Source organism: Pistacia vera, unplaced genomic scaffold (genome assembly GCF_008641045.1).
Source record: "Pistacia vera cultivar Batoury unplaced genomic scaffold, PisVer_v2 Contig146, whole genome shotgun sequence".
Lineage (NCBI taxonomy): Eukaryota > Viridiplantae > Streptophyta > Magnoliopsida > Sapindales > Anacardiaceae > Pistacia > Pistacia vera.
In genome coordinates, this window is record NW_022195532.1 from 1,337,242 (window position 1) to 1,362,122 (window position 24,881).

At 35.3% G+C, this 24,881-nt stretch overlaps 1 protein-coding gene, 1 long non-coding RNA gene and 1 pseudogene across 2 annotated transcripts; 2 read left to right on the forward strand and 1 right to left on the reverse strand.

Annotated features, from left to right (window-relative positions):
* Positions 1 to 1,073: 1,073 nt before the first annotated feature.
* On the forward strand, positions 1,074 to 24,645 carry LOC116123894 (calcium-dependent protein kinase 29; the record flags this gene model as incomplete). Its single annotated transcript, XM_031409635.1, is given in 15 exon segments — positions 1,074 to 1,215; positions 1,218 to 1,244; positions 1,247 to 1,319; positions 1,321 to 1,368; positions 1,370 to 1,428; positions 1,431 to 1,550; positions 1,553 to 1,669; positions 1,672 to 1,707; positions 22,003 to 22,146; positions 22,648 to 22,800; positions 23,120 to 23,235; positions 23,454 to 23,621; positions 23,782 to 23,909; positions 24,111 to 24,210; positions 24,304 to 24,645. Coding segments are annotated over 15 exon segments (1,503 nt in total), but the record flags the coding sequence as incomplete, so codon positions are not given.
* Positions 3,518 to 19,011, forward strand: LOC116123843 (annotated as a pseudogene).
* LOC116123853 lies at positions 12,173 to 14,039 on the reverse strand. The gene is made up of 3 exons (XR_004127107.1): positions 13,991 to 14,039; positions 13,633 to 13,722; positions 12,173 to 12,995 (listed from the first exon to the last, which is right to left on the reverse strand). It is a non-coding gene; the product is annotated as an uncharacterized LOC116123853 (long non-coding RNA).
* Positions 24,646 to 24,881: the final 236 nt, after the last annotated feature.

Here is a 24,881-nt window from a genome sequence, read left to right on the forward strand (position 1 = left end):
TGTTCCCTATTACAAAGCAATTTATTTGTATGTCTATTTATAATAGCCATGGGAATTTGTTGGTCTGAGGTCACTAAACCTTTTTTAAGAACTGTATGTTTCATTATTTTGCCAATGCCTAGTTGTAATTTGGAAACCAGTCTGGCAATCATAATTGAAGAATTTTAAACCAAACAGGGGTGTCAGTACCGTACCGTGCCCTTCAAGTTTGTAAAAGTCATAATTCAGGCAAATCGTCCTTCCAATCGCTACACATCAAAATCAAGTCTCATAATCACTTTGGTAGGTGCACACTTGATAGTTTATTTCTGTAGGTTATTCTGTTTTGGATGCACGAATTGGGACTAATGGATAAGACTAGAATTTCTGGTATATATGGGAAGGTAGAATAACATTTACACATACATAATTTTGCATACAAAGTCTGAGTGATCATCATTTCGTGTTTGACGAAGCAGAAATGCTTGATATCCTGAATCACAATTCAGAAAAGGTCAACTAACTCAATGCATTTAATTACGTATAATTAGAATTTAGAAGCTCTCTCGTTTGAAATTATATAGTTCACTTGGAAAGTTACAAATTGCATAGTCAATGGCCTAGTCAAAGCGACCACAGAATTGGGGCATCTGGTGGGTTGCAAGGCCTTTAAAGCCGAGAGAGTACCGTGTTGTTGTGGGCTTAAAAGAAGGTTCGGACAACAGCCCAACAAAAGTACAAAACGGTGAGCTAGCAACCAAAGCATTCTTCGAAACAAAACCTTATAAGCAAAGAGTCGAAATCCTTCCTGCCACTTGCGGAGTCCCTCTTGTCTTTGTGTCAGGAAAACAAAGCGTATGTAAGCAAAAAGTGGGAATGATACCCAACTCTATCCAACAGGTCAAGCAAAGCACAAAAAGAACTTATTTTAGCAAAATCAACTTCTTAAACTCTCTCAATGAGCTTTTTAAGTTCGTGACAAACCAAACCCCCTGCCAAATCATCTGAAACCACCTGAAAAAATAAATCTAAATCCCTGCTAAATAATCTCTCTCAATGGGACACTGCTTCTCAAGGTCCCGTTCTCATGATGTCCCAATCTCCCCTCTTCTGATAGTTCACCTCCCGTCCTATCAGCCATTACCCAGAAGAACCCAAGACAGCCACAACCTCGGCAGTACATACCAGCTCCTTTACAACCAAACCCAGTTAAAGCTCCTTCAACTTCACAGATTGGTTCCTTTTAGGCAAACCTTATGTTGACATCACTCATTGTATGTTCTTGATAAAGAGTTAGGGAGAGGTCAGTTTGGCGTTACTTATCTTTGTACTGAGAAATCATGAGCAGAAATACGCCTGCAAGTCCATTGCAAGGCGTAAACTTGTGCGTGAAAGATATTGAGGACGTTAGGAGGGAGATTTTGATTCTACAACTTGAATGGCAACCCAATATGTAGAATTTAAAGGTGCTTATGAAGATAAACAGAATCTGTATTTGGTTATGGAGTTGTGCTCCGGTGGTGAGCTTTTTGATCGAATTATCGCCAAAGGGACTTATTCAGAGCGTGAAGCACTTCAATTTGTCGCCAGATTGTGAATGTGGTTCATGTTTGCATTTTATGGTGTGATGCATAGAGACTGAAGCCTGAGAATTTCTTGTTGGTGAGTAAGGATGAAAAATCTCCTATAAAAGAACAGATTTTGGACTCTCTGTCTTCATTGAAAAAGGTTAGTTGTTCCTGTTCCTCTTCATTTGTTTTGATCTCCAGCTCGTTGCTTTTATGTTTGTGATGTATTTTATTTCTGCTAATGTTGCTTTATATTTTGCATCCACTGATTTACAATTGTATTGATTCATCGAAATTTTATTTGATCCTTTTTCTTATGTTTTTTTCTTTTATGTTGTTTTAAAATTTACTAATCAGGTTTAAGCACTTAGAAAAACATTTGAATCAGTTGAAGAGACTAACTTTAAGCAAGTTGAATAAATAAAAATTTAAAGCCATTAGGTGGGATCTTTGTCTTACATGGTTTAAATGTGAGATATTTCCAAAAATTAAGGTATGAAAAGAAGAAAAAACTGAACTTAATACATCAAATAGGAGCTGGAAGGACTTCGATTTAGATGCAATTATAGGTCAAGATGACCTAAGTCAATGGAGATAAGACTGGTCAACCAAGTCAATGATTTTATATCAGTTAAGGATTACAGGAAAAAAAATACTCAACTGGATTCTCACATGATTCACGTCATTGATTTGCCTGTCACTTGCTGAATAATTAAACAACCAATGAGACAAATGTAGTTAGCATTAAAAGACTATTGGAACCAAAACACACGGTATAGTCATGGTGTGATGCATGTCCACTCATATGAATATTGAATAGGGTACTTTTTCTTCCCCAATATCGGCCTTCATTTCTTGAGTTTTGATCAATAATTAATGTTTTTATTTTTGTTAGCATGAGAATGAATAATCTTATATACACTATGAGAGCAGTGCTTGAGCTTGTAGTAGGTTATAATAAATAGAGGAATTGTGTATATACTGTGAGACAATGAATGCTTGTAGATTGTTAAGGAAATGGAAGAATAATGGCCTTAATGGGAACTTAAATATCGAGCAGTCAAATTTAAGCTGCCATTGATAATACTAGTAATGTCTTATATTGGTCATGCTAACATGCAAGTTGTTACAATCTGATTCTACGGAGTTTGGAACTTTTGTTACAAAGTTGTGCAGGAAAGTATATTTTTGCATTAGGAAAACTCCAAGTGAAGGATAACTAACAAGATCTCATTTGTATAATCTGTTTTATTGTTGCATAGAAGCTTTTCTTGTACAAATTTCATTTTCTGGTACTTTATTGTCTGACTTTTCAGTGTGTGATGTCTCAAGTAATCATGGTCTTATATCCTCTTATGTGATTCACTAGGGAAAGTGTATAGGACATTGTTGGAAGTGCTTACTATGTTGCCCCAGAGGTGTTGCGGCGAAACTATGGGAAGGAGATAGACGTATGGAGTGCTGGAGTCATTTTATAACATTCATTAAGTGGAGTGCCTCCATTTTGGGTGGTATGTGAAGATTGTTGGTATCTTTTTCAGTTGATTTGACACCAGAGACACAAAATGGACACCAAAAATTACCTTTTAATGGATCTTGCTAGCAAACATATATACAAGTGGTGAACTAAATTTCATGTATTTATCATTACAATTGTCCGCTAGTAGGCCTTGACAATATGACACATTTTTGCATGGAAAGGTTATATTATTTTGCTAACTATTTTGGACATTTGAGTTATTCAGCTTCCTAATTTTTATGAACATGCAGCTGTTGTATTTAAAAACATTTTGAAAGTTGAACAACTGTAAGGAGCAAAATATACTGCCAGAGATTATGGAACTTCCATTTGGTTTAACCGTGCCTTGGTTTACCTGAGAAATTTTATTTTTGCTGATTCTGAAAAATTTATCTTTCCACCATATAATATATTTACTTTTATGTTTTCTTTCTGGCTCTAATCTTCTGTAATGGGTTCGATTTTGTTAGAGAGACTGAAGGGCATATTTGAAGCAGTTTTAGAAGGTAATGTGGACTTAACGAGCTCACCATGGCCTTCCATATCGTCTTCTGCTAAAGATCTAGTCAGAAAATGTTAACGAAGGATCCTAAGAAACGAATCACTGCTGCAGACACCTTGGTATGGACAACTGAATTAAATTTTGAATTGGGAAACTGTTTAAACTAATCCCATGATCTCATTTTGGAGTTACCCTTTTCTAAGTTTGTTCTTAATAACCTGTCCCCAGTTGATTGATCTTGCTGTGATGTGATCATCAGCTGGGGAAAGAATTTCAGGTGGCAAAGTGTCACCATCCTGAATTCTCTTGATGTATATGTAAAGGGTTTTGGATGTAATATATGTATTTAGCTCCTTGTAAATATAGGTCCTGTTATTTTTAGGCAGTGACTACATTCCATATCATGTTATGTATTTGAAACACACTCCTGGCTACAGGTGGGTGCTGAAACATCTGATAAACCAATTGATAGTGCTGTTCTAACTAGGATGAGCATTCAGAGCAATGAACAATGAAGAAGCTTGCCTTAAGGTATGATCGATGATATCTGAATATAAGCTAAGAAAACAGTCTCTGGACCGATCCTCAGTTATTTCAGTGGTTCAGTTATTATATCTTCAATGTATCTTATAGACTACAGGCCCAGCTATCTACTCTCTGCATTCTTTATTCTATTTTCTGTTTAATTTTCCTGCTGGTGCTTTCCTGATCTGAAAACTTGAAAACTTATTACTGAAGATCATAGCAGAAAACCTCTCGACAGAAAGAATCAAGGGCTTGAAAGAGATGTTTAACAACATGATACCGATGGAGTGGCAACATCACGTATGAGAACTAAAAGATGGATTGTCCAGGCTGGGATCTAAGCTTACTGAAGCAGAAATAAAGCAGCTAATGGATGCCGTAAGAACTTTTACCATTCCATATTGTTAGTGTTCTTTCTGTGAGAAAGAAATTCTGCATTAAGTTTATGGATATTTATAGCCAACTTGCTTCAAGCAAAAATTATATGGTTCCCTCTTGCCCTGTAAAAAGTTGTTGACTGGTTTAAATTTTTCAGGCTGATGTTGACAAAAGTGGAACCATTGATACACTATTCATTACTGCTACTATGCAAAGGCATAAACTAGAGAAGGAAGAACATTTGTACGAAGCATTTCAATATTTTGACAAGGACACGCAGCGGGTGTAGTACTGTTACATTTTTTTTCTGTCAAGTTTCTCTAAAGTTCCCATTCCTTGTAAGGTGATCCTATTTATGAAGTAAAATCCCACAAGTATTCCGAATTTCGAACTAAAATCATCAATTCATTGTTTTGAGCATGTGCTATCAGAATTATTCAATTTGAACTGACTATTTATTTGTATCAGTTTATTACAAGAGAGGAGTTGAGACAAGCTATGACTCAACATGGATGGGTGATGAGGCGACAATAGATGAAATTATTGAAGATGTTGATACCGATAAAGTAACTTTCCTACTTCAATCGCATGCATCTTAATATTTGACTGGCATTATCAATGATGACTGATTTTATCATAATGGGATTCTTGTAAACAGGATGGAAGAATTAACTACGAGGAGTTTGAAACCATGATGAGAAAAGGACCGCAAATACATGGGAAGTAAACTCACGTAAAAGCAGGTTTTATACCTTGTGAAGATAATAAAGCCAATAGATGGCCAGTCGCAGTTGTTAGCTTGCAAATTGAGCTTTATTCTTCGTGCATGTGTTAATAAAACTCCTGCAGCTTTCGTGATGTCAAAACTACACAATGCAACTCCAGCTCATCATGGGGCTAAATTTGCCACACTTATTTGTATTTTAATTTGTAAATTTAATATAAGATTATAATTCCGCTAAATAATTGGGAATAATTACGGTTGTAATTGAGTCGAGTCGAGTCTTGAGAAGCTCGACTACAATAGTCGAAGCTTGAGCTCGATTAAACTCAATTGTCGAGCTCGAGCTCTTACCGATAGGCAAGGGCGGACCCCTTATATGGCCCATAAAAAATTCTATTAATATATATTTGGTCTACATTTAGTTTAAAAATATTATATATATCAGACTTAAAAATTTGTATTAATATATATGCATTCCAGGCTTACATTATATTAAAAGTTTAAAATTTCTTCCACTTTTTTCTACTTCCACCTATTTTTTATGATTTATCCCTAAAATCTTTACTTCTCTTTTTCACTTTCTCTATGTTATTCGTTTTTAAAACTTTTGAAGATTGAAATTATTGAAGCTTTCACTAATCAAGGTGTCACAATAATTTCGTTTCTGTTTTATCAATTTTAGATAGTTGTATTGCTCATTTCATTTTAGTTTATTTTAGGTTGAATCATTTTTATTGTTTGAAGTTTTTTACTCTAATTTGACGGAAAAATGCATGGATCTTGTGAGTTTGTTTTGTGTTTAAGAATGTTCATGCTTTCTCAAACTAAACCTTAACTATATTTTACTGAATGTTATCTTTATCCTTCATCCATCACTTTCCTACATTTGAAACATATCACCGTTTGATGCTTAAGGTAACGTGACTTAATTTAAGTTTTGATTGATTTTAGCTTAGGTTAGGCCTGATCAAAGTCATGAAAATTTATATTATATCTTTGAAGCCAAAAAAAAAAAAAAAAAAAAATGAAGGAGAAATAAGAAATTTGTGTAAACTTTTTTGTGAATTGTGATTGTTGTAACTCTTTTAATTATATTGGATTTATAGACCGTTAGATTCCCGTGGTCTTTTGCTCTCTTTAATTGAAGAGGTTTTTCACTAAAATTTTCTTGTTTTTCCTCTTGAATTTGATGTTATTTTCAACATAGTTGTTCAAGGTTTTGCTTTCATAGATTTATTCAAGTAGTAAAGTGTTATGTTATTGTATAATTTTCTTTCATATTATTGATATTATTTATTTTCATTTGCTTAGGTTTGATGATTTTTTTAAAGTTTTTTCTAGTTGTTTGACAATATGAAGGAACCGCAGGAACCCCCTTTCCCCCCAAAAATCCTGGGTCTGCCACTGTCGATAGGTGTATAGTTGTTTGATTCAACTAAGTTAAAATTGAACTCGACCTCAGTTATATCGGTTTTTATAATATATATATATATATTATCCGCCATTGTCATAGGTTTATAGTCGGTTGATTACAACTAAGTTAAAATTGAACTCGACTCAGTTATAATAGGTTTAATTTTCATATATTATTGTAATTGAAATATTATATGCTATGCGAACTCGAATAAACTTGCAAATGTTCAGTTGAGTATTATTGGTCTTGACTTACTTTTGTGGAGCTAGTTCAAGCCAAGCGGCTCGTGCGTCGAGTTGTTTTGCAGGCCTAGTTCGGATTTAAAGTTATAGATCATTTGTCAAAGACGTCATGGTACGACGTCGTAATTGTGATTATATAAGGGTGACCAAACAAACAAATAAACTTAACAGAACAGCAAGATGCTCAGCTCTCTCCACTCACTATCTTATTGCTCAGCTCCCTCTACAGGAGCCCTTAAATCCTCTCCTATATAAACTCTTCTAGGTTTATAAATTCCTGAGAGTTCGTTGTTGTTCCGCAGAGACAAAAACCAAGAACCTGTCACCAACTTCGGTGGCGTCCTTGGAAGAAACAGTCAATTTAAAAGCTGCAGCAAACTCAGACTCGACTCTTGGATTTCATCTCGCATTGTTGGAATTAGCAGAGCTCGCGTTCAGTCAAGTATCCGTTCCGGCCTCGTTAGTGTTAACGGACAAGTTATTAACAAGGAAGTTTTGTGTTGTATTTTGATATTTTTTTTAAGTGATTCTCAATATTAATTATAATATTCGAATTATTTTAGAGTTGAATTATTGTTGACTGAGCAGGCTTCGCATAGTGTGAAAGTTGGATAAGGTGAATTGCACGATTTCGGAGTTGCAGCCTTTAAGGGCTGTACCTGAAGATATACCTTTGGATATAGTTTATGAAGATGATCATGACTAGTTGTTAACAAGCCTGCTCACATGGTAACTAATTTTGATTTTTTTTTTTTTTTTTTTTTTTTTTAAAGTTTGGGTTGAAATGATTTTTTCATTGAACATAAATAAGTTTTTTTTTTTTTTTTCATTGAAATTGTTGTAAACAAAAATTAGCTGAATACTATTTCCATTATTGATTATTAGCTTTGAGATATATTGGTGTTTTGCCTATTTTCTGATGCTGCAAATAGTGTTTTCTTCATTACCAGGTCGTTCATCCAGCACCAGCAATGTTACTGGCACACTTGTCAATGGCATTCTTCACCATTGCAGTCTTCCAACGGTTGCATTTAAAAACCAGAAGTTCTTTCAGATGCTGAGATATTTCTGATGAGGAAGAGTTAACTTCAAGTATATGTGCGCAGCATCTGTTCGACCTGGAATTGTGCACAGTTGGACAAAGGCACCAGTGGATTGCTTGTTGTTGCAAAGGTGAATTTTGCCCACTTCTGATAATTTCTCTAAGCATCAGCAGTTATTAGTCTATTTAAGGTTGCCTCCCATAGTTAATTTAGGGTTAGCCTATTGCACTTTTTTAGTCTTTGACTAATTACATGTCAATGGCAGGATAACATTCTCATGCCCATTTATCAGAACAATTCAAGTTGCCACGTATCCAGAGAGTCTATATCAGTCTTACTTCTGGATTCCTTCCCAATCTTCTGGACGTGTTGAGGTTCCAATTGGTCGTGATTCAAACAACCGGATTCTTATGACTGCTATACCTGGACCAATCAAAACTGGCAGGCTCGTTATGCAGCTAGTAGGTGAATTATGGTTCTCCACTTTATTAGTAAGTAGCAAATCTAACAGTTGGGTTGATAAAAACACCCACTGATTAGAATTTTATTATAAAATACCTTAACTATTGAAATTGAGATTCAGGCAGGAACGAAATTTTGTAGAATATAATTGTGATTGATTTATTGAATTTTGCTTAAAAATCAGGGAAAAGACACAAAAAGGTGAAGATTGGGACTTGAATAAAATCTATTCTGAGGGCAGTTTTATATGTTTGATTCAAACCCATTTTAGCAAGAATATTCTATTTCTGTGTCATCTGACAGAATAAGCTTATTCTCTGAGAGATTACACTCACAAGAGTAAACATTCCCAGTTTTTGATGTGTTTGGTTAAAGTTGGTTGAACCTTTATCAGGTACAAGGTAATTGAAATTCTTGCTGTGGTGCTTGTGCACTGGTGGAGTGGAGATTAGAACTGGACGCACTCATCGGTACTACAGGGTGTATAAAATTTTAGCTTATTTTTCCCAATCTTGATGAATATATTAATTGCATTGATTAGTGTTTTACTTCATCAACCTATACTTTGCCTAGCATAGTTTTTGAGTAAACCACAAAGAGTTTTCGTTAATTTTAAAAGAATATTATACCATAAGATTTCCATCTACTTGTCAAAAAGAGCTTTAGCGAGTAATGCTTGTTACTTAAAAATACAGGTGAAAAAAAAAAAAAAAAAAAATCGAGTGATGATCACTTTAGTCTTCTATCACCTTGATTAACAAAATTCTTTGGCCAGGTTGTGTAAGCTGGGTGGAGAAATAGCACCACAAAGTCTTTTTGTCTATTTAACATTGAAATCTATATAGTTTTTTAGCTGTAGTCATTTAAATCACTATGCTGTAAATCCCAACTTAAAGTTTTTGACTCTTATAGTTATACTCTCAATTCCTGGTGTGGAATCTATGTAGTAGATACGTGCACATGCAAAGTACCTGGGAATTCCTATTGGTGTAATGTATGGAGGGACAAAAACATGGCCATGTCACTGTTCAGCCCAGAACTCCACCGCTGTGATGGCAAACTCTTGAAGTTGGTGTCTGGATTGAGAGGCCTTGCCTCCATGCTTTTGCTCTTGGGTACATATAAGCTATCTCTAACATTTAACTTCTTATTTAATTATGTGTTTTACCATAAGATTATTGCTTCGAATTTGTAGGTTCATACATCCACACACACGGGACAATATCACACTTTTCACGCCCACCACCTCCTGATTTTGCTGAGGCTTTGCACCAACTGCGGGAAATTGGCACCGAAAGGTATTGGGCATCTATTTGCTATACATGTTCAGAGATTGTTTACGTTACTTGTCAATTGACATTGGTTCACATAGCCCTCGACATTCATCTCCAAAGCTTTAGTAGGATTGAAGGCTTTTGAGAAAAAAACGGAGTTACCAAATTAAGCTCACCAAGTTCTCTTGTTTGTAATTGTTGCATTGGAAAGAATTTTGGTGGGTACTTAACAAAAAGAAACCCAAAATTTACATTTACACACTGTTGGATTTGCGTTTCTCAAGCCAATCTTGCCTTGTCGGCTTTTGGGGTTTAGCCCAGTCTTGTTATCGGGCCAACTTTTTGATGAAACTTGTCGACTGATAGAAGTTAGAGAATTCCATTGGTTGAACTCTTTATCTATTCATTTTCTATTTAATGTTGTTATTAATGATTGGAGGAAATGTTTCTCAGAACTTGTTTTCTGGCATCAATATCCTGATGTGCAGCCTAAACGTAACATGATGAAATTAAAAGAAAGCTAGGTTGTAATGACTAAAGACACTGCATTGACAGAGAAAGTGGCTGACATTACAACGCATGTTTGGGTGTAAAGTATACTGTTAGGTAGATGAACATGATCATTTCAAGATACTTGTGAGCAGTGCTACAGATGATCTAATCATGTCCAGATTCCTTGAACGGGACTTGTAACCATTTTGTCCCAGAATTTAAACAACCATTCGTGGAATTACATATTAACAAAGATGACTTCGATTTCATGTCTGGAAGAAAGCGCAAATGCTTCAACAAATTGTTTTCAGGTCAAATTATTATTGGGTCCAAAACAAGTACCGGATCAACGTGGCTTCTTATTAAGAAGGTGACCATTGCCATGATAACTTTGTGACAGTTCATTTTTTTATGTTGTAAAAAAAACTATTATTATTTTGTTATTTTTATTTTTTATTCGATCCATTGCCCATCATCATCTTCTGTTAGAGAGAAATAAATTACTAATTGAAAAACATAGAGGCGACAAGCTCGGACACCGAATGTGTATCGGCCTATGTGTACCGCCTACGTGAACCTTTACTTACACTACAGTCTAGGCTATGATTTTCTATAAATTTTTCTAGTGAACGCCGTCTATCAAATATGGATGACCGTTCACTCACTACCCTCGTCCATATTATATGGACAGGGTTATATACGATGGATGCGTCTCCATTTAAAGGACTTAGTCCATAAATAAAATCAATAAAATTTTTTTATAAAATTAGGACGGTCGTTCATCCGTTATGATAGCCGTCTCTTCATTTTGGACGGGCGTCCGCAAATAAGGAGCGTCCGCCTTAACTAAATATGAAAAAAAAAAAAAAACTCTTACGGACAGCCGTCCATGAATTTTGGACACCGTCCTTTACGTTTGGAGCGTCCATAATTTAAAAAAAAAAAAAAATTCTAAACAATCTTTGCTCTTCTTCTTCGTCTTCATTCCCATCTCCTCTCTTTTTCTTCGTCTTCATTCCCCATCTCTTTCTTCTTCTTCGTCTTTGTTTTATGGATAAACGTGCTAAATCAACAGGCTCACAAGCCCAGAAAACCACAGAAGCAAAACAGGGAGAGCTTAAACATTGCACTTATTTACCCAAAATTTAAGGCTCTTGACGAAGCCCATCTTAGCAGCGAGCTCTTGAGCACGTTTAACAGCTTCAATGTTGGTTATATTGTAAGGCCAGGAATAGTAGGCACCCCACTTGCAGGTGGCTTCACAAAAGCTGCTGCGGCAGCTTGTAAGTTTGATGAACTAGGCATGCACCAAATGATAAAGCATTTGTAGTTGTTGATCCTGTTCCTTGCATTATTCCAGTACCAGAGGATGCACTTTCTCTCCATCTTTCAATCCAAGACTGAGCTACCATCGAACTTGTGCCCTTGTTCAACTAAAAAAATGAAAAGCAGCATTCAGTGTCTACCAAGGAATACATATTGCTAAACAAACATAAAATTGACCACATGAAAGAAGAGGAAAGAAACAACTTTCTTAACAGTGCAGATTCTTCTTACCAATGGTATCTTCTTCAGCTTTTCTGACAATTCCTTCTGCATTTGTAAAGCTTTCTTAGCTTTGGCTAAATCATCTAGAGATAGACTTCCACTTTTCCCAACAGCTGATGCTGTCCCATATGTACTAGATTTTCCAGGAACCTCATGAGATCTGGTAATACTAACTCCCTTATTTTCATTTGTGGTATAAATTGAAAATAACTTTGTAGGAAGGGGAAGCCACCTGCAACGTTATCTTTTAACTGTATTTTTGGGTATATAGATGCAATGTTTAAGCTCTCCATATTTTGCTTTTGTAGTTTTTTGGGCTTTGGAACCTTTAGATTTGGCACACCTATCTCATAAAACAAAGACGAGGAAGAAGAGAGGAGATGGGGAATGAAGACGAAGAAAAAGAGAGGAGACAAGGAATGAAGACGAAGAAGAAGAGCGAAGTTTGTTTAGAATTTTTTTTTTTTAAAGTATGGACAAATGTCCATTCCTAATGGACGCCCGTCCAAAATTTATGAACGATTGTCTCCAAAGTTTTTTATTTTTTATTTTCATATTTTGGTTAAGAACGGACGTCTCATATTTGCGGGCGCCCGTCCAAAATGAAGGAACGATCGTCCATAACAGATGAACGGCTGTCCCTAATGTTTATAAAATTTTTTTATTGTATTTTATTCATAGACAAGCGTCCTTTAAATGGGGACGCTCGTCCGTCATATATGGACCTCCGTCCATATAATATGGATGGGGGCCTATGTGAGTGAACGGTCGTCCATATTTGATGGACGGTCGTTCACTAGAAAAATATTTATAGGAAAATCAGACGTCTGGACTGTTGGTGTGAGTCAGGGGTACACGTAGGTCGGTACACATTTTTGGTACAAAATTTTCGGTGCCCGTAGCTTTGTTGAACATAGAGGATAGTGCAGGTCGCTTTGATCCCAAATAAATCAAACGACTCCAAGGCAACGTGTAGTATCATAAACATGAAGTATGCGCATGTTCCTAAGTAAAGTAAGTATATATAATGTGGTTCAGAATTTATTTGGCTTGTTTATACTAATCTGTCAAGACATCACTTGCAACAACCTAATTCCTATTTTGCTAATAATTTTCTAAGTAGAAGATCACATCCTCTGAACCACATTTTATCTTCCAAGTGAACGATGGGCTTCTTTCTACCTAAATGGCAGGTGTAAAGATACAAAAACCCGTCATATACAGAATCATGTCACCTCAGTTGTAATGATGATGTTTAAATGGTAGTTCGGAGGGGCACACCAGAATGTTCCATTAACCACACAAACTCTGATGTCTTTTAAGTCCTGCCAATTTGACATAGTAGAAGAAATTGTATCAATGCCAAGTAATTAGCTTCATGCAACAGCATTGCATTGTACAGTCAGAAAATTGCAGTTAGGAATGAGAATTACGTATACCAATTTGAAGAAACATCACTTCGAATCTTCACCCATGTTATGCAGAAAAATACTACTACAATAGCATATCTTACTTTCTTTAATGATAGTAATCATAAGCAAATATAAGTAACGAGTAAAGGAGCAATTCCATAAGGCCTTAAAATAACATCCTATTACAATGAGTGTAACCAAGCCTATAAGTTCTGTATTTTCCATGCTCGTATTGCTACCTACTCATATAATTAAACATACTCACTATTTCAATGACCACTAGCCATACTTGTTAAAAATGTAAGTTGATGTCCCCTACAATTCCATTTTGACAAGCCGTAGCCAAGAACTTGTTTGGTGAAAGAAACAGCATGCACATCCATAATGTAGACGTAATTCAGCATGTTTTGGAAAACAAAATTGAGCCAACAATTTTAATAGGAATGTATTGCAACAACATATCAATAAGCATCCTAGAACACCATCCAATTCGAAAGCCAAAGCCAGCAACCTTTACCTGCAGTTTACTAGTTTTGGCATTGAGAATTACCTTTACAGATAATAGCTCAGACTTTGTACTCATTGAGATGCATCCACTTTGTAGATGACCATTTGTTTCCTGTGATTACAGGACAACCGCCTAAAATCAACCACAAAATGATTTTAACTCATCAATAACATTGTGTTGGTGAATGAAAACCACTTGCTAAAAAATGTAAAATAACTTGCAACTGTTAGTGTTTCATGCTAGAAGAAGACGATAAGAGGCAAATACTTTTCTTCTGAAATGCAAGACAAACTGCAGAACCATTTCTTGAATTACAGCTAAAGGTGACAAACTGCAGAATCATTTCTTGAATTACAGCTAAAGGTCCATAACAAATAGAGAAAAATGCAGAATTGCTAACCATGCAAACTTGAAGGATCTAACGTGGCGTCAGGTCTCATGCTCCAAAATAAATGGATGCCGTAAGAATTTACCATTCCATATGTTAGTGTTCTTTCGTGAGAAAAGAAATTCTGCATTAATGTTTATGGATATTTATAGCCAACTTCTTCAAGCAAAAATTATATGGTTCCCTCTTGCCCTGTAAAAAGTTGTTGACTGGTTTAAATTTTTTCAGGCTGATGTTGACAAAAGTGGAACCATGATACACTGAATTCATTACTGCTACTATGCAAAGGCATAAACTAGAGAAGGAAAACATTTGTACGAAGCATTTCAATATTTTGACAAGGACAGCAGCGGGTTAGTAGTACTGTTACATTTTTTTTCTGTCAAGTTTCTCTAAGAGTTACCCATTACCTTGTAAGGATTGATCCTAATGCTTATGAAGTAAAATCCCACAAGTATTCCGAATTTCGAACTAAATCAATCAATTCATTAGTTTTGAGCATGTGCTATCAGAATTATTCAATTTGAACTGACTGGATTTATTTGTATCAGTTTTATTACAAGAGAGGAGTGAGACAAGCTATGACTCAAACATGGAATGGGTGATGAGGCGACAATAGATGAAATTATTGAAGATGTTGATACCGATAAAGTAACTTTCTCTACTTCAACGCATGCATCTTAATATTTGACTGGCATTATCATGATGACTGATTTTATCATAATGGGATTCTTGTAAACAGGATGGAAGAATTAACTACGGGAGTTTGCAACCATGATGAGAAAAGGACCGCAAGATACAATGGGAAAGTAAACTCACGTAAAAGCAGGTTTTTATACCTTGTGAAGATAATAAAAGCCAATAGATGGCCGAGTCGCAGTTGTTAGCTGCAAATTGAGCTTTATTCTTCGTGCATGTGTTAATAAAACTCCTTGCAGCTTTCGTGATGTCAAAACTACACAATGCAACTCAGCTCATCATGGGGTAAATTTGCCAACACTTATTTGTATTTTCAATTTGTAAATTTAATATAATTATAATTCCGCTAAATAATTGGGAATAATTACGGTTGTAATTGAGTCGGAGTCGAGTCTTGAGAAGCTCGACTACATAGTCGAAGCTGAGCTCGATTAAACTTCAATTGTCGAGCTCGAGCTCTTACTCGATAGGCAAGGGCGGACCCATTATATAGGCCATAAAAAAATTCTATTAATATAATATTAGGGCTACATTAGATTTAAAAAAATATATATATATATCAGACTTATAAAAAATTGTTATTAATATATAGCATTCCAGGCTTACATTATATTAAAAGTTTAAAATTTTTCACTTTTTTCTACGTCCACCTATTTTTTATGATTTATCCCTAAAATTCTTTACTCTTTTTTCACTTTCTCTATGTTATTCGTTTTTAAAACTTTTGAAGATTGAAATTATGAAGTTTCACTAATCAAGGTGTCACAATTAATTTCGTTTCTGTTTTATCAATTTTAGATATGTGTATTGCTCATTTCATTTTAGTTTATTTTAGGTTGAATCATGTTTTGTTTTTGAAGGTTTTACTCTAATTTGACGGAAAAATGCATGGATCTTGTGAGTTTGTTTTGTTTAAGAATGTTCAGCTTTCTCAAACTAAACCTTAACTATATTTTACTGAATGTTATTCTTTATCCTCATCCATCACTTTCCTACATGAAACATATACGTTGATGCTTAAGGAACGCTGACTTAATTTAAGTTTTTGTTGTTTTAGCTTAGGTTAGGCCTGATCAAAGTCATGAAAATTTATTATAATCTTTGAAAGCCAAAAAAAAAAAAAAAAAATGAAGGAGAAATAAGAAAAATTGTGTAGAACTTTGTGTGAATTGTGATTGTTGTAAATCTTTTAATTATATTGGATTTAAGTAGACGTAGATTCCCGTGGTCTTTTGCTCTCTTAATTGAAGAGGTTTTTCCACGTAAAAATTTTCTTGTTTCCTCTGAATGATGTTATTTTCAACATAAGTTGTTCAAGGTTTTGCTTTCATAGTTATTCAAGTAGTAAAGTGTTATGTTATTGTATAATTTTCTTTCATATTATGATATTAATTATTTTTCTTTCTAAGGTTTGATGATTTTTTTAAAGTTTTCCTAGTTGTTTGAAAAATGAAGGAACCGCAGAGAACCCCCTTCCCCCGCAAAAATCTGGGTTGCCACTGTCGATAGGTGTATAGTTGGTTTGATTACAACTAAGTAAAATTGAACTCGACCTCAGTTATAACGGTTTATATATATATATATATATATATACCGCCATGTCATAGGTGTATAGTCGGTTTGATTACAACTAAGTTAAAATTGAACTCGACCTCAGTTATAATAGGTTTAATTTACATATAATATTGTAATTGAAATTATATGCTATGCGAACTCGAATAAACTTGCAAATTGTTCAAGTTGAGTATTATGGTCTTGACTTACTTTTGTGGAGCTAAGTTCAAGCCCAAGCGGCTCGTGCGTCGAGTTGTTTTGCAGGCCTAGTCGGATTTAAAGTTATAGATCATTTGTCAAAGACGTCATGGTAAACGACGTGTAATTGTGATTATATAAGGAGTGACCAACAAACAAATAAACTTAACAGAACAGCAAGAGCTCAGCTCTCTCCACTCACTATCTTATTGCTCAGCTCCCTTAAGGAGCCCTTAAATCTCTCCTATAATAAACTCTTCTAGGGTTTATAAATCTGAGAGTTCGTTGTTGTTCCAGCAGAGACAAAAACCAAGAACCTGTCACCAACTTCGGTGGCGTCCAATTGGAAGAAACAGTCAATTAAAAGCTGCAGGCAAACTCAGACTCGACTCTTGGATTTCATCTCGCATTGTTGGAATTAGCAGAGCTCGCGTTCAGTCAAGTATCCGTTCGGCCTCGTTAGTGTTAACGGACAAGTTATTAACAAGGAAGTTGTTGTGTATTTTGATATTTTTTTAAGTGAGGTCTCAATATTAATTATATATTCGAATTATTTAGAGGTGAATTATTGTTGACTGAGCAGGCTTCGCATAGTGAAAGTTGGGGATAAGGTGAATTGCACGATTTCGGAGTTGCAGCCTTTAAGGGCTGTACCTGAAGATATACCTTTGGATATAGTTTATGAAGATGATCATGTACTAGTTGTTAACAAGCTGTCAAATGGTAACTAATTTTGATTTTTTTTTTTTTTTTTTTTTTTTTAAAGTTTGGGTTGAAATGATTTTTCATTGAACCTAAAATAAGTTTTTTTTTTTTTTTTCATTGAAATTGTTGTAAAGCAAAAATAGCTGAATACTATTTCCAATTATTGATTATTTAGCTTTGAGAAATATATTGGTGTTTTGCCTATTTCTGATGCTGAAATAGTGTTTCTTCATTACCAGGTCGTTCATCCAGCACCAGGCAATGTTACTGGCACACTTGTCAATGTTCTTCACCATTGCAGTCTTCCAACGGTTGCATTTAAAAACCGGAAGTTCTTTCAGATGCTGAGGATATTTCTGATGAGGAAGAGTTAACTTCAAGTATATGTGCAGCAGCATCTGTTCGACTGGAATTGTGCACAGGTTGGACAAAGGCACCAGTGGATTGCTTGTTGTTGCAAAGGTGAATTTTGCCCACTTTGATAATTTCCTAAGCATCAGCAGTTATTAGTCTATTTAAGGTTGCCTCCCATAGTTGAATTATGGGTTAGCCTGATGTGCACTTTTTAGTCTTCTTGACTAATTACATGTCAATGGCCGGTGAACATTCTCATGCCCATTTATCAGAACAATTCAAGTTGCACAGTATCCAGGAGTCTATATCAGTCTTACTTCTGGATTCCTTCCCAATCTTCTGGACGTGTTGAGGTTCCAATTGGTCGTGATTCAAACAACCGGATTGTATGACTGCTATACCTGGACCAATCAAACATGGGCAGGTCGTTATGCAGCTAGTAGGTGAATTATGGTTTCCACTTATTAGTAAGTAGCAAATCTAACAGTTGGGTTGATAAAAACACCCATCTGATTAAGAATTATTATAAAATACCTTAAAATTGAAATTGAGATTCAGGCAGGAACGCAAATTTTGTAGAATATAATTGTGATTGATTTATTGAATTTTGTTAAAAAGTCAGGGAAAAGACACAAAAAGGTGAAGATTGGGACTTGAATAAAAGTCTATTCTGAGGGCGTTTTATATGTTGATTCAAACCCATTTTAGCAGAATTCTATTCTGTGTCATCTGACAGAATAAAGCTTATCTCTGAGAGATTACACTCACAAGAGTAAACATTTCCAGTTTTTGATGTTGTTGGTTAAAGTTGGTTGAACCTTTATCAGGTACAAGGTAATTGAAATTCTTGTGGTGGTGCGTGCACTGGTGGAGTGGAGATTAGAAACTGGACGCACTCATCAGGTACTACATGGTGTATAAAATTTTAGCTTATTTTCCCAATCTTGATGAATATATTAATTGCATTGATTATAGGTTGTTACTTCATCAACCTATACTTTGCCTAGCATAGTTTTTGAGTAAACCACAAAGAGTTTTCGTATTTTAAAAGAAATATTATACCCATAAGATTTGCATCTACTTGTCAAAAAGAGCTTTAGGAGTAATGCTTGTTACTTAAAAATACAGGTGAAAAAAAAAAAAAAAAAAATCGAGTGTAGATCACTTTAGTTCTATGCACCCTGAATTAAGCAAAATTCTTTGGCCAGGTTGTGTAAGCTGGGTGGAGAAATAGCACCACAAAGTCTTTTTGTTCTATTTAACATTGAAAATATATAGTTTTTAGCTAGTATTTAAACACTATGCTGTAAATCCCAACTATAAAAGTTTTTGACTCTTATAGTTTATACTCTCAATTCCTGGTGTGGAATCTATGTAGTAGATGTGCACATGCAAAGTACCTGGGAATTCCTCTATTAGGTGATGAAGTGTATGGAGGGACCAAGAAACATGGCCATGTCACTGCTTCAGCCCAGAACTCCACCAGCTGTGATGGCAAACTCTTGAAGTTGGTGTCTGGATGAGAGGCCTTGCCTCCATGCTTTTTGTTGGGTACATAATAAGCTATCTCTAAACATATACTTCTTATTTAATTATGTGTTTTACCATAGATTATTGCTTCGAATTTGTAGGTTCATACATCCCCACACACGGGACAATATACACTTTTCACGCCACCACCTCCTGATTTTGCTGAGGCTTTGCACCAACGCGGGAAATTGGCACCGAGAAGGATTGGGCATCTAATTTGCTATACATGTTCAGAGATTGTTTACGTTACTTGTCAATTGAACATTGGTTCACATATGCCCTCGACATTCATTCCAAAGCTTAGTAGGATTGAAGGCTTTTGAGAAAAAAACGGAGTTACCAAATTAAGCTCACAAAGTTCTTTGTTTGTAATTGTTGCATTGGAAAGAATTTTGGGGGTACTTAACTAAAAAGAAACCCAAAATTTAACATTTACACACATGTGGATTGCGTTTCTCAAGCCAATCTTGCTGTCGGCTTTTTGGGTTTAGCCCACAAGTTGTTATCGGGCCAACTTTTTGATGAAACTTGTTGACTGATAGAAGTGAGAGATTCCGGTTGAACTCTTATACTATTCATTTTCTATTAATGTGTTATTAATGATTGGAGGAATGATTTCAGAACTTGTTTTCTGGCTATCAATATCCGATGTGCAGCCTAAACGTGAAACATGATTGAATTAGAAAGAAAGCATAGGTTGTAATGACTAAAGACACTGCATTGACAGAGAGAAGTGGCTGACATTACAAAGCATGTTTGGGTGTAAAGTATACTGTTAGGTAGATGAACATGATCATTTCAAGTACTTGTGAGCAGTGCTACAGATGATCATAATCATGTCCAGATTCTTGAACGGGACTTGTAACCATTTTGTCCCAGAATTTAAACAACCATTCGTGGAATTACATATTAACAAAGATGACTTCGATTTCATGTCTGGAGAAGAAAGGCAAATGCTTCAACAAATTGTTTCAGGTCAATTATTATTGGGTCCAAAATCAAGTACCGATCAACGTGGCTTCTTATTAAGAAGGTGACCATTGCCATGATAACTTTGTGACAGTTCATTTTTTTTAATGTTGTAAAAAAAAATATTATTATTTTGTTATTTTTAATTTTTATTGTCGATCTCATTGCCGCATCATCATCTTCTGTTAGAGAGAAATAAATTACAAATTGATAAAACATAGAGGCGACAAAGCTACGGACACCGAAAATGTGTATCGGCCTATGTGTACCGGCCTACGTGAACCTTTGATTCACTAACAGTCTAGGCGTATGATTTTTCTATAAATATTTTTCTAGTGAACGACGTCTATCAAATATGGATGACCGTTCACTACATGACCCTCGTCCATATTATATGGACAGGGGTTTATATACGAGGATGGGCGTCTCCATTTAAAGGACGTTAGTCCATAAATAAAATACAATAAAATTTTTTTATAAAATTAGGGACGGTCGTTCATCCGTTATGGATAGCTCTCTCATTTTGGACGGGCGTCCGCAAATAAGGGACGTCGTCCTTAACTAAAATATGAAAAAAAAAAAAAAAAAACTTTACGGACAGCCGTCCATGAATTTTGGACGACCGTCCTTTACGTTTGGAGCTGTCCAATTAAAAAAAAAAAAAAAATTCTAAACAATCTTTTCTTCTTCTTCGTCTTCATTCCCCATCTCCTCTTTTTTCTTGTCTTCATTCCCCATCTCCTTCTTCTTCTTGTCTTTGTTTATGAGATAAACGTGCTAAATCCAAAGGCTCCAAAGCCCAGAAAACCACAGAAGCAAAACAGGGAGAGCTTAAACATTGACTTATTTACCCAAAAATTTAAGGCTCTTGACGAAAGCCCATCTTAGCAGCGAGTCTTGAGCACGTTTAACAGCTTCAATGTTGGGTATATTAGTAAGGCCAGGAATAGTAGGCACCCCACTTGCAGGTGGCTTCACAAAAGCTGCTGCGGCAGCTTGTAAGTTTGATGAACTAGGCATTGCACAAATGATAAAGCATTTGTAGTTGTTGATCCTGTTTTGCATTATTCCAGTACCAGAGGATGGCACTTTCTCTCCATCTTTCAATCCAGAGACTGAGCTACCATCTGAACTTGTAAACTTAATACATCAAATAGGAGCTGGAAAGGGACTTCGATTTAGATGCAATTATAGGTCAAGATGACCTAAGTCAATGGAGATAAGGACTGGTCAACCAAGTCAATGATTTTATATCAGTTAAAGGATTACAGGAAAAAAAAAAACTCATACTGGATTCATCACATGATTCACGTCATATGATTTAGCCTGTCACTTGCTGAATAATTAAACAACCAATGAGACAAATGTAGTTAGCATTAAAAGACTATTGGAACCAAAAGACACGGTAAAGTCAATGGTGTGATGCATGTCCACTCATATGAATGTTGAATAGGGTACTTTTTCTTCCCCCAATATCGGCCTTGCATTTCTTGAGTTATTGATCAATAATTAATGTTTTTATTTTTGTTAGCATGACAATGAATAATCTTATATAACACTATGAGAACAGTGCTTGAGCTTGTAGTAGGTTATAATGAAATAGAGGAATTGTGTATAATACTGTGAGACAATGAAAATGCTTGTAGATTGTTAAGGAAATGGAAGAATAATGGCCTTAATGGGAACTTAAATATCGAGCAGTCAAAATTTAAGCTGCCATTGATAATACTAGTAATGTCTTATATTGGTATTGCTAACATGCAAGTTGTTACAATCTGATTCTACGGAGTTTGGAACTTTTGTTACAAAGTTGTGCAGGAAAGTATATTTTTGCATTAGGAAAACTCCAAAGTGAAGGATAACTAACAAGATCTCATTTGTATAATCTGTTTTATTGTTGCATAGAAGCTTTTTCTTGTACAAATTTCATTTTCTGGTACTTATATTGTCTGACTTTTCTGTGTGTGATGTCTCAAGTAATCATTGGTCTTATATCCTCTTATGTGATTCACTAGGGAAAGTGTATAAGGACATTGTTGGAAGTGCATACTATGTTGCCCCAGAGGTGTTGCGGCGAAACTATGGGAAGGAGATAGACGTATGGAGTGCTGGAGTCATTTTATACATTCTATTAAGTGGAGTGCCTCCATTTTGGGGTGGTATGTGAAGATTGTTGGTATCTTTTTCAGTTGATTTGACACCAGAGAACACAAAATGGACACCAAAAATTACCTTTTAAATGGATCTTGCTAGCAAACATATATAGCAGACAAGTGGTGAACTAAATTTGCATGTATTTATCATTACAATTGTCCGCTAGTAGGCCTTGACAATATGACACATTTTTGCATGGAAAGAGTTAATATTATTTTGCTAACTATTTTTGGACATTTGAGTTATTCATGCTTCCTAATTTTTAATGAACATGCTGCATGTTGTATTTAAAAACATTTTGAAAGTTGAAACAACTGTAGAGGAGCAAAATATACTGCCAGAGATTATGGAACTTCCACTTGGTTAAACCGTGCCTTTGGTTTACCTGGAGAAATTTTATGTTTTGCTGATTCTGAAAAATTTATCTTTCCACCATATTAAATTATTTACTTTTATGTTTTCTTTCTTGGCTCTAATCTTCTGTAATGGGTTCAATTTTGTTATAGAGACCGAGAAGGGCATATTTGAAGCAGTTTTAGAAGGTAACGTGGACTTACAGAGCTCACCATGGCCTTCCATATCGTCTTCTGCTAAAGATCTAGTCAGGAAAATGTTAACAAAGGATCCTAAGAAACGAATCACTGCTGCAGACACCCTTGGTATGGACATACTTGAATTAAAATTTTGAATTGGGAAACATGTTTAAACTAATCCCATGATCTCATTTTGAAGGTTACCCCTTTTCTAAGTTGTGTCTTAAATAACCATGTCCCCAGTTGATTGATCTTGCTGTAGATGTGATCATCAGCTGGGGAAAGAATTTCAGGTGGCAAAGTGTCACCATCTCTGAATTCTCTTGATGTATATATAAAGGGTTTTGGATGTAATATATGTATTTAGCTCCATTGTAAATATAGGTCACTGTTATTTTTAGGCAGTGACTACATTAACATCATTCATGTTATGTATTTGAAACAGCACATCCATGGCTACAGGTGGGTGCTGAAACATCTGATAAACCAATTGATAGTGCTGTTCTAACTAGGATGAAGCAATTCAGAGCAATGAACAAGATGAAGAAGCTTGCCTTAAAGGTATGATCGATGATATCTGAATATATAAGCTAAGAAAACAGTCTGTGCAGACCGGATCCTCAGTTATTTCAGTGGTTCAGTTATTATATCTTCAAATTTATCTTATAGACTACAGGCTACAGCTATCTACTCTCTGCATTTCTTTATTCTATTTTCTGTTTAATTTTTCTTGCTGGCTGCTTTCCTGATCTGAAAACTTGAAAACTTGATTACTGAAGATCATAGCAGAAAACCTCTCGACAGAAGAAATCAAGGGCTTGAAAGAGATGTTTAACAACATGGATACTGATGGAAGTGGCACAATCACGTATGAAGAACTAAAAGATGGATTGTCCAGGCTGGGATCTAAGCTTACTGAAGCAGAAATAAAGCAGCTAATGGATGCCGTAAGAACTTTTATCATTCCCTATTGTTAGTGTTCTTTCTGTGAGAAAAGAAATTCTGCATTAATGTTTATGGATATTTATAGCCAACTTACTTCAAGCAAAAATTATATGGTTCCCTCTTGCCCTGTAAAAAGTTGTTGACTGGTTTAAATTTTTTCAGGCTGATGTTGACAAAAGTGGAACCATTGATTACACTGAATTCATTACTGCTACTATGCAAAGGCATAAACTAGAGAAGGAAGAACATTTGTACGAAGCATTTCAATATTTTGACAAGGACAACAGCGGGTTAGTAGTACTGTTACATTTTTTTTTCTGTCAATGTTCTCTAAGAGTTACCCATTACCTTGTAAGGATTGATCCTAATGCTTATGAAGTAAAATCCCACAAGTATTTCGGAATTTCGAACTAAAATCAATCAATTCATTAGTTTTGAGCATGTGCTATCAGAATTATTCAATTTGAACTGACTGGATTTATTTGTATCAGTTTTATTACAAGAGAGGAGTTGAGACAAGCTATGACTCAACATGGAATGGGTGATGAGGCGACAATAGATGAAATTATTGAAGATGTTGATACCGATAAAGTAACTTTCTCTACTTCAATCGCATGCATCTTAATATTTGACTGGCATTATCAATGATGACTGATTTTATCATAATGGGATTCTTGTAAACAGGATGGAAGAATTAACTACGAGGAGTTTGCAACCATGATGAGAAAAGGACCGCAAGATACAATGGGAAAGTAAACTCACGTAAAAGCAGGTTTTTATACCTTGTGAAGATAATAAAAGCCAATAGATGGCCGAGTCGCAGTTGTTAGCTTGCAAATTGAGCTTTATTCTTCGTGCATGTGTTAATAAAACTCCTTGCAGCTTTCGTGATGTCAAAACTACACAATGCAACTCCAGCTCATCATGGGGCTAAATTTGCCAACACTTATTTGTATTTTCAATTTGTAAATTTAATATAAGATTATAATTCCGCTAAATAATTGGGAATAATTAGGGTTGTAATTGAGTCGAGTCGTGTCGAGTCGAGTCTTGAGAAACTCGACCTCACTCGACTACAATAGTCGAAGCTTGAGCTCGATTAAACTTCAATTGTCGAGCTCGAGCTCTTACTCGATAGGCAAGGGCGGACCCATTATATAGGCCCATAAAAAAATTCTATTAATATATATATTTAGGTCTACATTTAGATTTAAAATATATATATATATCCAGACTTATAAAAAATTTGTTATTAATATATA